This window comes from Budorcas taxicolor, chromosome 14 (assembly GCF_023091745.1).
Source record: "Budorcas taxicolor isolate Tak-1 chromosome 14, Takin1.1, whole genome shotgun sequence".
In the NCBI taxonomy this organism is placed as follows: domain Eukaryota; kingdom Metazoa; phylum Chordata; class Mammalia; order Artiodactyla; family Bovidae; genus Budorcas; species Budorcas taxicolor.
Window position 1 is genome coordinate 64,393,455 of NC_068923.1, and position 14,103 is coordinate 64,407,557.

A 14,103-nucleotide genomic window follows, 5' to 3' on the forward strand; every position below is an offset into this window, starting at 1 on the left:
TTATAGTATCTCACAGTAACATTTTATGATGGAAAAGCTCTCTTTTCTATTCATGACATATGCATGTTAAATAGATTCACTGCTGTTGCTGTTTAGTCACTGTCATGTCTGACTCCTTGTGACTCCATGGACTGTGGCCCACCAGGCTGTGTTCACAGGATTTCCCAGATAAGAATATGGAGTTGGTTGCCATTTCCTTCTCCAGTATATTCACTACATAAACCTGTTTTTTGGCCAACCCTTTTGGAATACTTTTATACAAATTTAGTTTCAACCTTACCACAGCCATAGAACTATCTTCACTGTATTTTCAATTCTAATAACTATTAGAGTTCTTTGATTCTTATACATTAAAGTTTTGAATATGCTTGATAATTCTCATATTTTTTCCCCTCTAGCTCCCTAAAGATTTTGGCACCAGGGACTGGTTTTGTGAAAGACAAATTTTACATGGACTGGGGTGGAAGAGGGAATGGTTCAGGGAGTAATGCGAGCGATGGGGAGTGGTAGATGAAGCTTTGCTCAGTGGCCCTCCACTCACCTCCTGCTGTGTTCAAGAGGTGAACATACTTGGTTCCTAACAGATTTGTATCAGACTGCAGCCCAGGAGGTGGGAATCCCTGCTCTAGCTAAGTCTCTGTCCTGTTTTTAAAACTTATGTCATAATCTAATTAAACTTTCTCAATTATATACTTTTATTTAAGCCTATATGTTTCTTTTATCCCAACTGCCTACATGCTAAGTTGCTCAATCTGACTGTGACCTCAAGAACTGCAGGCTTCTCTGTCCATGGGGATTCTTCAGGCAAGAATACTGGAGTGGATTGCCTTCCCTTCTTCCAGGGGATCTTCCCAACCCAAGAATCAAATCCAGGTCTCCTGCACTGCAGGCAGATTCTTTATTGCCTGAGCCACCAGGGAAGCCCAGAAATACTGGAGTGGGTAGCCTAACCCTTCTCCAGGGGATCTTTCCGACCTAGGAATTGAAATGGGGTCTCTGTTATCCCAATTACTACATTATAATTAATACTCTGTAGTCATTTATTTCATTGGTTAGCATCATTTACTAACTCTATGAAGGAAGAACCATGTCTGTCATTTGCAAAACTAAGAGAAGGGGGTGGTAAGAGTATGAGCGAGTTATGTAGCATCACCGACTTAATAGACATGAATTTGAGGAAACTCCAGGAGATAGTGAAGGACAAAGGAGCCTGGTGTGCTGTAGTCCATAGGGTTACAAAGAGCTGGACACAACTGAGCGACTGAATAACAACAGTCCCCCAAACATTGCCCATGACAACTGCTTAATAAACATTTGTGGAACGAACATCACTTTTCATTGGGTAACAGCATGTGCTTGTGCAATGATCTAAGACTTTTAAGTTAGAGACATACCCAAGTCTACAACTTACTAGTTGGGTGGCCTGTGGAAAGTTACTTGATTCCCAATTTCCCTTTCTGTACAATGAGGGAAATCATATATGATGCTGGGTATTTTGTGAGGAAAGTTATGACCAACCTAGACAGCATACTAAAAAGCAGAGACATTACTTTACCAACAAAGATCTGTCTAGTCAAAGCTATGGTTTTTCTAGTAGTTATGTATGTATGTGAGAGTTGGAAGAAAGCTGAGTGTCAAGGAATTGATGCTTTTGAACTGTGGTATTGGAGAAGACTCTTGAGAATCCCTTGGACTGCATGGAGATCCAACCAGTCCATTCTAAAGAAGATCAGTCCTGGGTGTTCATTGGAAGGACTGATGTTGAAGCTGAAACTCCAGTACTTTGGCCACCTGATGCGAAGAGCTGACTCATTTAAAAAGACCCTGATGCTGGGAAAGATTGAGAGCAGGAGGAGAAGGGGACGACAGAGGATGAGATAGTTGGATGGCATCACTGACTCAATGGACATGGGTTTGGGTAGACTCCGGCAGTTGGTGATGGATAGGGAGGCCTGGCATGCTGCGGTTCATGGGGTCGTAAAGAGTCTGACATGACTGAGCAACTGAACTGAACTGAAGGTGTGAAAATGAATGCTTAAAGCAGAATATGGTTTAGAGTTGTTTTCAGTGACTGAGGATATTAGATTCCTCAAACTGTTGATTTTTAGAAAGCAAGGAAGATGGTGTTTTACACTGGTTCATATCATAGAGCATTGTTAATGGTAAACCTCAAGAGCTTCTGATGAATAAATTAATTGTCACTTACCAAGTAATATATTTTTATGTTTCCTTTTTAATTGATACAGATGAATGCCACTAAATTATAATCTCTATATTACAAGTGGATTTTTGTTTATCTTGGATTTCTCCCAAGTAATTCTTGATGTATCAACAATCCTTTACACCTTAGAATATTTATGTTATCAAATTCCTGCCTATTATTTGCTGATAATTTCAATATCTGTGAGAAAGGAAGATAAAAAACACAGCTTTTAAACAAATTCACAATCATTTGTTCTGGATTGAGCAGTAAAATTGCATGAAAATCTGACATTTTTAGAGACATATTTGAGTATAAAGTCTTTAGGCATGTTTTCCATTGATCTTCTCAATTCACTAAACTGCCCACCCTAAGTATTTCAGTTTTGTCTTATAAACATGATCCTATGGCATAATTCCAAGACTAATTCAAATGAAGCTTTAGTACATAGGGAGTTTCTTTTATTTAGTAATCTTTGCATTAACAAATTTGATCAATGCTCAACCAACAGTCTTGGTGAAAATAACTTTATAGTACTTCCTCCCAACACACTCCAGTCCCATTTTAATCTTTGCATTACTGAATATTAAGTGGGATTTATCTGGCTCTATAGCTTTGTTTTAATCACCTAAGCCTTTGATTAACATATTAGTGTCATATGTTGGTGAAGAAAGATGGCTATAGTCTCTTTGGCAATTCTGGTTAGATGTAATCATCTGCTTCAGAAACACATTGAAGTGGCAAGCACAGTGTTGTTAGCTGGCAGGTACATTTAATGAATTACATGAAAATTCTTTGTTTTATGCTTAGATCTCTATTTTCCTTAAGGATGATTTTATAATAAACAAAATCATTACTTATTGTAAATACCATGTATAATAATGATTACTTTGCAACGTGTATTACTGAGCCTAACTCTCCATGTATATCTTCGTTTTCTCTTGAAATTCAAACTCTTGATTGCTGGTAGAAGCAGTGTTTAAAAATTAATCTATGTTAGCTAGTTTTACAACTCTTATAGTAATGACAAAAAGCTAATATTATTTAAAAGTTCACATTGCAATGCTATTTAGAAAAATCAAGAATAAAACATGAATGTTTAATCAGAATATAGCATTTTTTAGAATGGTGGGCTACTCTTCCAACTCTGTGCGACCCAATGGTATGTTGCCCATCAGGCTCCTCTGTCCATGGGATTTTCCAGGCAAGAATACTGGAGTGGGTTGCCATTTCCTATTCCAAGGAATCTTCCGGACCCAGGGATCAAACCGCATCTGTCTCAGTACATCTCCTGCATTGACAGATAGAGTCTTTACCACTATCACCATCTGGGAAGCATATAATTCTTCCAGCTAATAACATATATTTCTTGGCTCTGCGTTTTAAAATGGACATAAACAGCATAGAGAGAGAAGTCCCAAATTAAAGGGTTGGGAGGGGACAAAAAATAGAAACTATGAGCAATGGCTATACAATTGGGATCTATTAAACCTGAATGTGAAAGTTCTTAATAATGTGTTCATGAATGCCTCAATGTACAGAGGATGATGGGTAGGTTATTTTTAATGAAGGTCAAAGAACAAGGGCAAACAATAGCAGCAGTTTCCTGAAGAGGAGACCAGGTATATTTTGGAATTATTATTCTTTTACTTTAATTTTGAAACAGCCTAAATTATTATCTGTCTTTGTTTTCAATGTAATTCAACCACAAGGCAAGAGATAAGATTAGGTAATCTTTTAAAACTCGGATCAGTGTTATTATTCATTCACTGATTCACTTCATATATTTTCTCTTTGCTTTAGTACTTTTTTCTGTGTAATGTTTATTTGTTCATGTAATTAAAAGTTAAATTTGAGCATAGCAACTATTTAGAGCCTTTTTCTTTCTTTCCTTTCATTTCTACACCTAAAGCTTCTTGTGAAATAATTTGGAAACTCCTTTTTCCCTAGATGTAGAAGTTCATGATAATTGAAGTCCTGACCTCAATTATTTCTTGGGGGGTGAGAGGGAAGGAATGGATTGATTCTAAAAACACAAGTGGTAGTTTCATTAAAAGTATTTCCTTTTTCTTTACTATATTCAAGGGATTGAATTCTTAACTCATTTCATCAAAACTTATTAACCTCCCCTCTCTTGCAGCAAACAGCTCATCTATTAATCAACTAAATTTTCTAAAAAATTAACTATTCCAAAATAAATTATTCATTTCAAAAATATTTTGTAAAAAATGACTGAAAATTTACAGGAAATAAATGTGTTAAATTTTACCAAAAATGAGCTATAGAATTTGACTTTATGAAATGGTAAAGTGAAATATAAAAATCATTAACCATGGTTACAGATATTTAAAATATTTTGTAAATAGTAGTTTGCAATGTATAATTAAATGCTAAGGTAGCTTAATGAATTAACTTATTTATAGAAACCATTGATATTTAATTAATAATAGTCAAGTTCTTTGCATTTCTAGGTTTGAGAACTTTAAATAATTGCTTTAAACTGAAAGTATATACTTTATTTCTAATGTATATAAGGAAAGTTCTATGAATCTTCAATACTTCTTTCATTGATTGACCTCATTTGAAATTCATCACTGATTTTTTCTTTTCAGTACCATTGAAAAATTAAACAAAAAATTTTTTTTCACTTAAGAAATACTCTCAAAAGTACTATGTGCATATTATAGGTAAAAATATAAAATTTCAACTTTGTTTACTGCACGAATTTTCAATAAATGATTGTTGATTTTATACAGTTGCTACTACATTTTATAAAGTGTTTTTTATTTTGGTATTTTTACTTAATATTTTTATTGATATTTTCAGCATTATAATCGTTTATAATTATTTGATTTAATGTAAAGTGATATCATCCACTTTACTAACTGAGCAAATATCAGGTTAAATTGGAAACATACTTTATTTTTGCATTGCAGTGTCTTTTTTAGCTTTTTATTTTGCAATAAGTTTAGACTTTCAGGTAAATTATGAAAATAGTACAGGGCTCCTATTACATACTCTTATCCAGCTTTCATTAATATTAGTTAATTAATTACCTAGTTAATTACATGGAGAAGGCAATGGCACCCCACTCCAGTACTCTTGCCTGGAAAATCCCATGGACAGAGGAGCCTGGCAGGTTGCAGTCCGTGGGGTCGCTAAGAGTCCCACACGACTGAGCGACTTCACTTTCACTTTCATGCATTGGAGAAGGAAATAGCAATCCATTCCAGTGTTCTTTCCTGGAGAATCCCAGGGATGGTAGAGCCTGATGGGATGCCGTCTATGGGATCACACAGAGTCGGACATGACTGAAGCGACTTAGCAGCAGCAGCAGCGGCAGCAGTTAATTACAATTTGTATAATACTATTAACTAAACCAAGTTAACTTTACTCAAACTGGAATATCTTTTAGTCCATTTATTCCTTACTATTTGTATTTCTGTTGATCATGATTTGTAGTATAAATGTAAATAATCTAGTAGAAAATTTAGGAAATACTATTCCCCCTTAACTTCATTAAAATCTAGAACTTCTTCTACTTCTGTAAAACGTTTTTTTCTCTTTAAGCGAAAATGTATTTTTCTCTGGGATGAATATTATTTTTTAAAAATCTCTTATATTTGTATAATTGTATACTTTAAGCATCAGTTCAGTTCAGTTCAGTCGCTCAGTCGTGTCCGACTCTTTGTGACCCCATGAATCGCAGCAAGCCAGGCTTGGTGCAAAGGACATCTGTATCTACATGTAATTTTATAAATCTAAAACATAAAAATATGTGTTAAAATAACTGTAAACTCCTTTTCCTTCTATTCTGTAGAATTGCAGAGTAGCTCTTGTGGAAATCCAGGAGTTCCACCCAAAGGTGTGCTATATGGTACAAGATTTGATGTTGGGGACAAGATCCGCTACAGCTGTGTAACTGGGTATATCCTCGATGGCCACCCTCAACTCACCTGTATAGCCAATTCAGTCAGTACAGCCTCATGGGATTTTCCTGTTCCCATCTGTAGAGGTAAAGAAAAAAATAATGCTTATCTTTATGTTGACTGAGTATTGCTTTGCCATAATGAAAATGTTTTAAAAATGAATGATATATATTTGCAAAACACATTTAGTGCTCGTTTCTTTTATAAAATCTGAGGTTTAGAAAAAAATAAGCACATACAGTATAAGACAGATTAAGGAAAATACTTAAGACAACATTACTTGTGAAATAAGACAGTGGATTATACTATATATGTATGTATTTATGCATACATTGTGTATATGTGTCAATATTTATATTACAAAAACATACAGAGTTTATGATGCATAGAACTTTAGACTGTCAGTCATGACTTTGTTTTCATTTTGAAATATTAACTGAATTTATTAGTCTTCTAAAGATTTCTGGTAGGTTAATTAGCTTGGGAATGTGTAAAATTAAGAATGCTGTATAGTTTATTTTTAATAATGATAAGGATCACTTGTATTATGGGAAAGCATAGTGATATACTAATGAGAACAAAAGTTCAAAGTACATAACCTAGAAGATAGAACATGTTCAACTTTAGTGGATTTTGTGCATGAATTTTGTTGTTGTTGTTCGACTGTTTGTGACCCCATGGACTGCAGCACACCAGGCTCTTCCATCCTCCACGACTGTCCGAAGTTTGCTCAAACTCATGTTCAGTGACTTGGTGATGGTATTTAATAATATTTTATTTATAATTTTTTTTACATTTATTTATTTCAATTGGAGGTTAATTACTTTGCAATATTGTATTGGTTTTGCCATACATCAACGTGAATCCACCACAGGTCTTATCCTCTTTTGCCTCCTTCTCCTTTTGCCTTCAGTTTTTCCCAGCATCGGGATCTTTTTCATTGAGTTGGCTCTTCATATCAGGTGGCCAAAGTATTGGAGCTTCAACTTCAGCATCAGTTCTTCCGATGAATATTCACAGTTGATTTCCTTTAGGATGGACTGGTTTGATTTCCTCACAGTCCAAGGGACTTTTAAGAGTCTTCTCCAGCACCACAATTCAAAAGCATAAATTATTTGGTGCTCACCATTCTATATGGCCCAACTCTCACAGCTGTACATAACTACTGGAAAAACCATAGCTTTGACTATATGGACCTTTCTCTGCAACGTGATGTCTCTGCTTTTTATATTCTGATTTGCAGCAGTGGTTTCCACCATTCTGTCTTCCAGGTAACTTACCATATATTCCAACTCAGTATTCTACTGTTGAATCCTTCTAGTATATTGTTAATCTCTGTTTGTTTGTTCTTTAGTTCTTAGTTCAGTTCAGTTCAGTGGCTCAGTAGTGTCTGACTCTTTGCTCCCCTATGAACTATAGCACACCAGGCTTGCCAGTTCACCACCAACTTCCCAGAATTTGCTCAAACTCATGTCCATTGAGTTGGTCATGCCATCCAACCATCTAATGATGCCAAAGTCCATCATTAGTTCTTCTTGGTCTTTGCTAATTATTTCTTGCATCTTCTCCATTCTCTTCTGAAATCCTGGACCATCTTATCTGTCATTATTCAGAATTTTTTTTTTTCTGGAAAGTTTCTTATCTCCACTTCATTTTGTTGTCTTTCTGAGAATTTATCTTGTTCCTTCATCTGGGACATAATACTATTCTTTTCATTTTAGTTAACTTTCTGTGATTGTGGTATTCATTTTGGAGGCTGCTGTCTCTGCTTTTTAATATGTTATCCTGTCTAGGTTTGTCTTAGCTTTCCTTCTAGGGAGCAAGCATATATTAATTTCATGGCCGCAGTCACCATCCACAGTGATTTTGGAGTCCAAGGAAGTAAGTTCTGTCACTGCTTCCAATTTTTCCCCTTCTATTTGCCATGAAGTGATGGGAAAGGATGCCATGATTTTAGTTTTTTTAATGTTGGGTTTAATCCAGCTTCTTTCACTCTTCTCTTTCACCCTCATCAAGAGGCTTTTTAGTTCCTCTTCACTTTCTGTTATTAGAGTGGTATCATAGTTTCTGTCCTTTATTGTGCCCATCCTTGCATGAAATGTTCCCTTAATGCCTCCAATTTTCCACAAAAGATATATAGTCTTTCTCATCTGTTATTTTCCTCTATTTATTTGCATTGTTCATTTAAAAAAGCTTTCTTATCTCTCCTTCCATTCTCTGAATCTCTGCATTCAGTTGGATATATCTTTCCCTTTCTCCCCTGCATTCTGCTTGTCTTCTTAGCTTAGCTATTTGTAAAGCCTCCTCAAACAACCACTTTGCCTTCTTGCATTTCTTTTTCTTTCAGATATTTTTGGTTACTGCCTCCTGTATAATGTTACAAACCTCCATCCATAGTTCTTCAGACACTTTGTCTACCAGATCTAATCCCTTGAATCTATTCATCACCTCCACTGTATAATCCTGAGGGATTTAATTTAGGTAATACCTGAATGGCTTAGTGGTTTTTGTCTGCTTCCTTCAATTTAAACCTGAATTTTGAAATAAGGAGCTCATGATCTGAGAAACAGTCATTCTAGGTCTTGTTTCTGCTGACTCTATAGAGTTTCTCCTTCTTCAGCTACAAAGTACATAATCAATCTGATTTCAGTTTTGACCATCTGGTGACATCCATATGTAGACTCATCTCTTGGGTTGTTGGAAATGAGTCTTTGCTGACCAGTGTGTTCTCTTAACAGAACTCTGTTAGCCTTTGCCCTGCTTCATTTTGTATTCTAAGACCAAACTTGCCTGTTATTCTGGTATCACTTGCATTCCTACTTATGCAGCCCAGTCAGAAATTCTTTGGAAAAATCATAATCTTTGATCCTTCCTCCATTTTTTGAACAGGTTTTGTTGTTGTTGAATTTTATGAGTTCTCCTTTATGTTTTGGATTAGTTCAGTTCAGTTGCTTAGTCATGTCTGACTTCGTGACCCCATGAAAACAGCACACCAGGCATCCCTGTCCATCACGAAATCCCAGAGTCCTCCCAAAGCCATGTCCATTGAGTTGATGATGCCATTCAACCATCTCATATTCTGTCGTCCTCTTTTCCTCCTGCCATCTATCTTTCCCAGCATCAGGATCTTCTCCAATGAGTCAGCTTTTTGTATCAGGTGGCCAAAGTATTGGAGTTTCAGCTTCAACATCAGTCCTTCCAATAAACACCCAGGACTGATCTCCTTCAGAATGGACTGGTTGGATCTCCTTGCAGTCCAAGGGACTCTCAAGAGTCTTCTCCAACACCACAGTTCAAAAGCATCAATTCTTCTGCACTCAGCTTTCTTTATAGTCCAACTCTCACATCCATACATGACCACTGGAAAAACCATAGCCTTGACTAGATGGACCTTTGTTGGTAAAGTAATGTCTCTACTTTTTAATATGCTGTCTGGGTTGGTCATAACTTTCCTTCAAAGGAGTAAGCATATTTTAAGTTCATGGATGCAATCACCATCTGCAGTGATTTTGAAGCCCAGAAAAATAAAGTCAGCCACTGTTTCCACTGTTTCCCCGTCTATTTGACATGAAGTGATGGGACCGGATGCATGATCTTAGTTTTCTGAATGTTGAGCTTTAAGCCAACTTTTTCACTCTCCTCTTTCACTGTCATCAAGAGGCTCTTTAGTTCTTCTTCACTTTCTGCCATAAGGGTGGTGTCATCTGCATATCTGAGGTTACTGATATTTCTTCCGGTAATCTTGATTCCAGCTTGTGCTTCTTCCAGTCCAGCGTTTCTCATGATGTACTCTGCATAGAAGTTAAATAAGCAGGGTGACAATATACAGCCTTGACGCACTCCTTTTCCTATGGAACCAGTCTATTGTTCCATGTCCAGTTCTAACTGTTGATTCCTGACCTGCATACAGATTTCTCAGGAGGCAGGTCAGGTGGTCTGGTATTCCCATCTCTTTCAGAATTTTCCAGAGTTTATGTGATCCACACAGCCAAAGGCTTTGCTATAGTCAATAAAGCAGAAATAGATATTTTTATGGAGCTCTCTTGCTTTTTCGATGATCCAGCAGATGTTGGCAATTTGATCTCTGGTTCCTCTGCCTTTTCTAAAACCAGATTGAACATCTGGAAGTTCATGGTTCACGTATTGCTGAAGCCTGGCTTGGAGAATTTTAAGCATTACTTTACTAGCGTTTGTAATTAATGCAGTTGTGTGGTAGTTTGAGCATTCTTTGGCATTGCCTTTCTTTGGGATTGGAATGAAAACTGACCTTTTCCAGTCCTGTGCCCACTTCTGAGTTTCCCAAATTTGCTGGCATATTGAGTGTAACACTTTCAGGATTTTAAATAGCTCAATTGGAATTCCATCACCTCCACTAGCTTTGTTCGTAGTGATATTTTGGATAGTAAGCCCTTATTTAATGTAGGGTTTGCAAATGTCTTCTCCCATTCCATTAGGTGTTTTCACTTTGTTAGTCATTTCCTTTGCTGTTCAGAAGCTTTTTAGTTTGATGTAGCCCCATTTGTTTATTTTTGTGATCCTCTCTCTTTTCTTGGAGACATCCAGATAGATATTGTTAAGATCGATAACAAACTGTCTATACTGTCCATGCTTTTTTCTAGTCCTTTTATAGTTTTGAGTCTTATATTTACTCTGTAATCTACTTTGAGTTGATGATTATATATGGCATAAAATAGTGGTCTAATTTTATTATTTTTCATTTGACTGTCCAGTTTTCACACTGCCTTTCATTGAATACTATCCTTTGTCAATTATATCTTCTTTGCTCATTTGTTATAAATTAATTTTCTGTATATTTGTAGGTCTATCTGGGCTCTCAATTGTGATATAATTTTAAATCAGTGTGATATCTTTATTTTTGTCCTTTTTATGGAATTGCTTTAGTCTCTCTGTGTCTTTTATGGTTTCATATACATTTTAGGACTTTTTATTCTGTTTCTAGAAAAATGTTGGAATTCTTACAGGGATTGTGTTGAATCTGTAGATGCCCTAGGTAGCATTTTTTTAAACAATGTTAATTCTTCCAACATTTTAACAGTGTTAATCCATAATAATGGAATATCTTTCCATTTCTGTCTGTCTTCTAGGCCTTCATTACATTGAAGTACTCTCTTCTGTACCTATTTTGTAGAGAGATTTTTGTCATAAATGTGTGTTGAATCTTGTCAAATGCTTTTTCCATATATATTGAGTTGAACATATGATATTTATTTTTCATTTTTTAATGTGGTATATATGTCTGTATATACTTACCTGTGTGTGTATATATATATATATTTATTTATATATTTATATATACACATCTCAACATGTATATCTCACATTGATTTGCAGATGTTGACCAGGAATAAATCCCACTTGATCATGACTTATGATTTTTAAATGCATTGTTGTATTAATTTTAATATTTGTTGAGAATATTTACATAAATGTTCATCAGAGAGGTTGATCTGTAATTTTCTTTTCTGTGTGTGTACTCGTCTGGTTTAGGTATCAGGGTAATGTTAGTTTCATAAAATGAGTTAGGAAACATTCCTCTTTTATAATTTTTTCGAAGAGTTTGGGAAGAATCCGTATTCAGTATTCTTTGAATATTTGGTAGAATTTACCTGTAAAGCCGTTTTGGGTCTGGAATTTTGTTTTTTGTGAGATTGAGATTTTTGATTACTGTTTTAATTACCTTACCAGTTTTCAATCTATTCAGATTTTTTTATTTCTTTATGATTTAATCTTTGGATATTGTATGATTCTAGGAATATATCCATTTCTTCTTGGTTGTGCAGTTTGTTGGTGTATAGTTATTCATAGTATTCTTTTATAATCCTTTGTGTTTTTGTGATTCTATGATATCTTTTGTTATTTCTTCCCTTTCATTTTGGATTTTGTTTATTTGAACCTTCTTTCTTTCTTTTTTCCTTCATGATTCTAGCTAAAGCTTTATCTTTTCAAATTCAGCTCTTAATTTCATTGATCATTTCTACTATGTTTTAAAATTTCATCTCATTTTATTTCTGCTCCAATCTATATTATTTTCCTCCTTCTAGGACTTTGTTCTTTTTTTCCTAGTTCTTTTAGGTGAAAAGTTAGAATATATATTTGAAATTTTTTCTTGTTTCTTGAGATAGATCTGCTTGGCTATAAACTTTCCTCTTAGTACAACATTTGATGCATCTGATAGATTTTGTTATATTTTAGTTTCTTTTCTGTTGTCTCCAGGCATTTAAAAAATAATTTTAATATAATTGTTTGTATATGTTGGTACTCCTGTGCTGGGGGCAATGTGTATTGATAATTATTGTGTAGTCTTGATGAATTGTACCTTTTATCATTACCCTGTGTCCATCTCTATCTCTTGTTATCATTTTTGGTTTGAATTCTCTTTTGTTTCATATGAGTATGGTTGGCTGCCATTGCTTTGAGTATTGTCTTCCATCCCTTTCCTTTATGTCTATGCTCAACTTTAGAGCTGAATTGAGTTTCCTGTAGAGCATATATTTGGGTGTTGTTTTGTATTCTATGTACTTTGTGTTATGATTGGTGAATTCAGCCTATTTATGTTTAGGGTGATTATTGACAAATAAGGGCTTAGTATTTCCATATTTTTTTTCTGGTTGCTCTGTATCTTCTTTTTTCTATTATTTCTGTCTGTCATTTTATTTTGGTGATTTTCTATATTTTTCTCAGTTTCCTTTTCCTTTCTTTTTTGCATCTCTGCTCTAGATTTATTTTTATGGTTACCATGAAGTTTATGTAAAACATCTAATAAATAAAACCCTTTTTATTGACGTGTAGTTGATTTGCAATGTTTCAGGTATAAAGCAAAGTAATTCAGTTGTATCTATCTATTCTTTTCCACTATAGGTTATTGTAAGATAGTGAATATAGTTTCTTGTGCTATACAGTAGGTCCTTGATTATCTATTTTATATAGTGATGTATGTCTGTTAATCACTGTTTCCCAATTTATTCTTCCTCACTTCCCTTTTGATAATGACAAGTTTGTTTTCTGTGTCTGTGAGTCTGGTTCTGTTTTGTTATTAAGTTCCTTTACGTTATTTTTTTTTTTTTAATTCCACATATAAGTGATATCATATATTTGTCTGTCTCAGTCTGACTTACTTTACTTAATATAATAATCTCTAGGCCCATTCATGTTGCTATAAATGACATTATTTCATTCTTTTCAATGGCTGAGTAACATTCCATTATATATGTAATATAATATTTCATATGTGTGTATATGTATATATGTGAATTTATATGTATGTATGCTGTATGCAATGTATGCTTTATGCATTCACCTGTTGATGGACATCAGGATTGGTTCCATTTCTTGGCACTGGTAAATAGTGCTGCTGTGAACACTGGGGTACGTATGTCTTTTTGAATTAGAGTTTTAATCTTTTCTGGGTATATGCCCCAGAGTGGGATTATTGGATTATATGGCAGCTCTTTTTTTAGTATTTTATGGAACCTCCATACTGTTCTTCACAGTGGCTGCACCAATTTACATTCCCATTTACCTTGTGTGGGGGATCCCTTTTATCACATCTTCTCCAGAATTTATTAATTTTGGAATTTTTGATGATGGCCATTCCAAAAGGTTTGAAAAATTTAGTTTTCATGTGCCTTTTCATGTGCCTATTGGCCTTCTGTATGTCTTCTTTGGAGAAATGTCTATTTAGGTTTTCTGTGCATTTTTTTTATATTGAGTTGTATAAGCTGTTTGTATATTTTAGAAATTAACCTCTTGTTTGTTGCATTGTTTGCAAATATTCTCTCCCAATTTGTAAAATGTCTTTTCATTTTGCTTATAGTTCCCTTTGCTTTTAAGGCTGTATAAAGGCTTTTAAGTTTAATTAATAATACATCTGATTTATTTTTACTTTTGTTTTCTTTACCCTATGAAACAGATGCAAAAAAAAAAATTTGCTGTACTTTGTATCAAAGATTGTTT

General features: G+C 34.7%; 1 protein-coding gene across 1 annotated transcript in view; it reads left to right on the top strand.

Annotated features, from left to right (window-relative positions):
• Positions 1 to 14,103, top strand: part of CSMD3 (CUB and Sushi multiple domains 3) — a 1,391,498-nt gene that overhangs the window by 315,486 nt on the left and 1,061,909 nt on the right. The window contains exon 4 of the mRNA XM_052651435.1: positions 6,021 to 6,215. Within this exon, the coding sequence (XP_052507395.1) occupies positions 6,021 to 6,215 (195 nt within the window). The remainder of the gene's footprint in view (positions 1 to 6,020; positions 6,216 to 14,103) is intronic.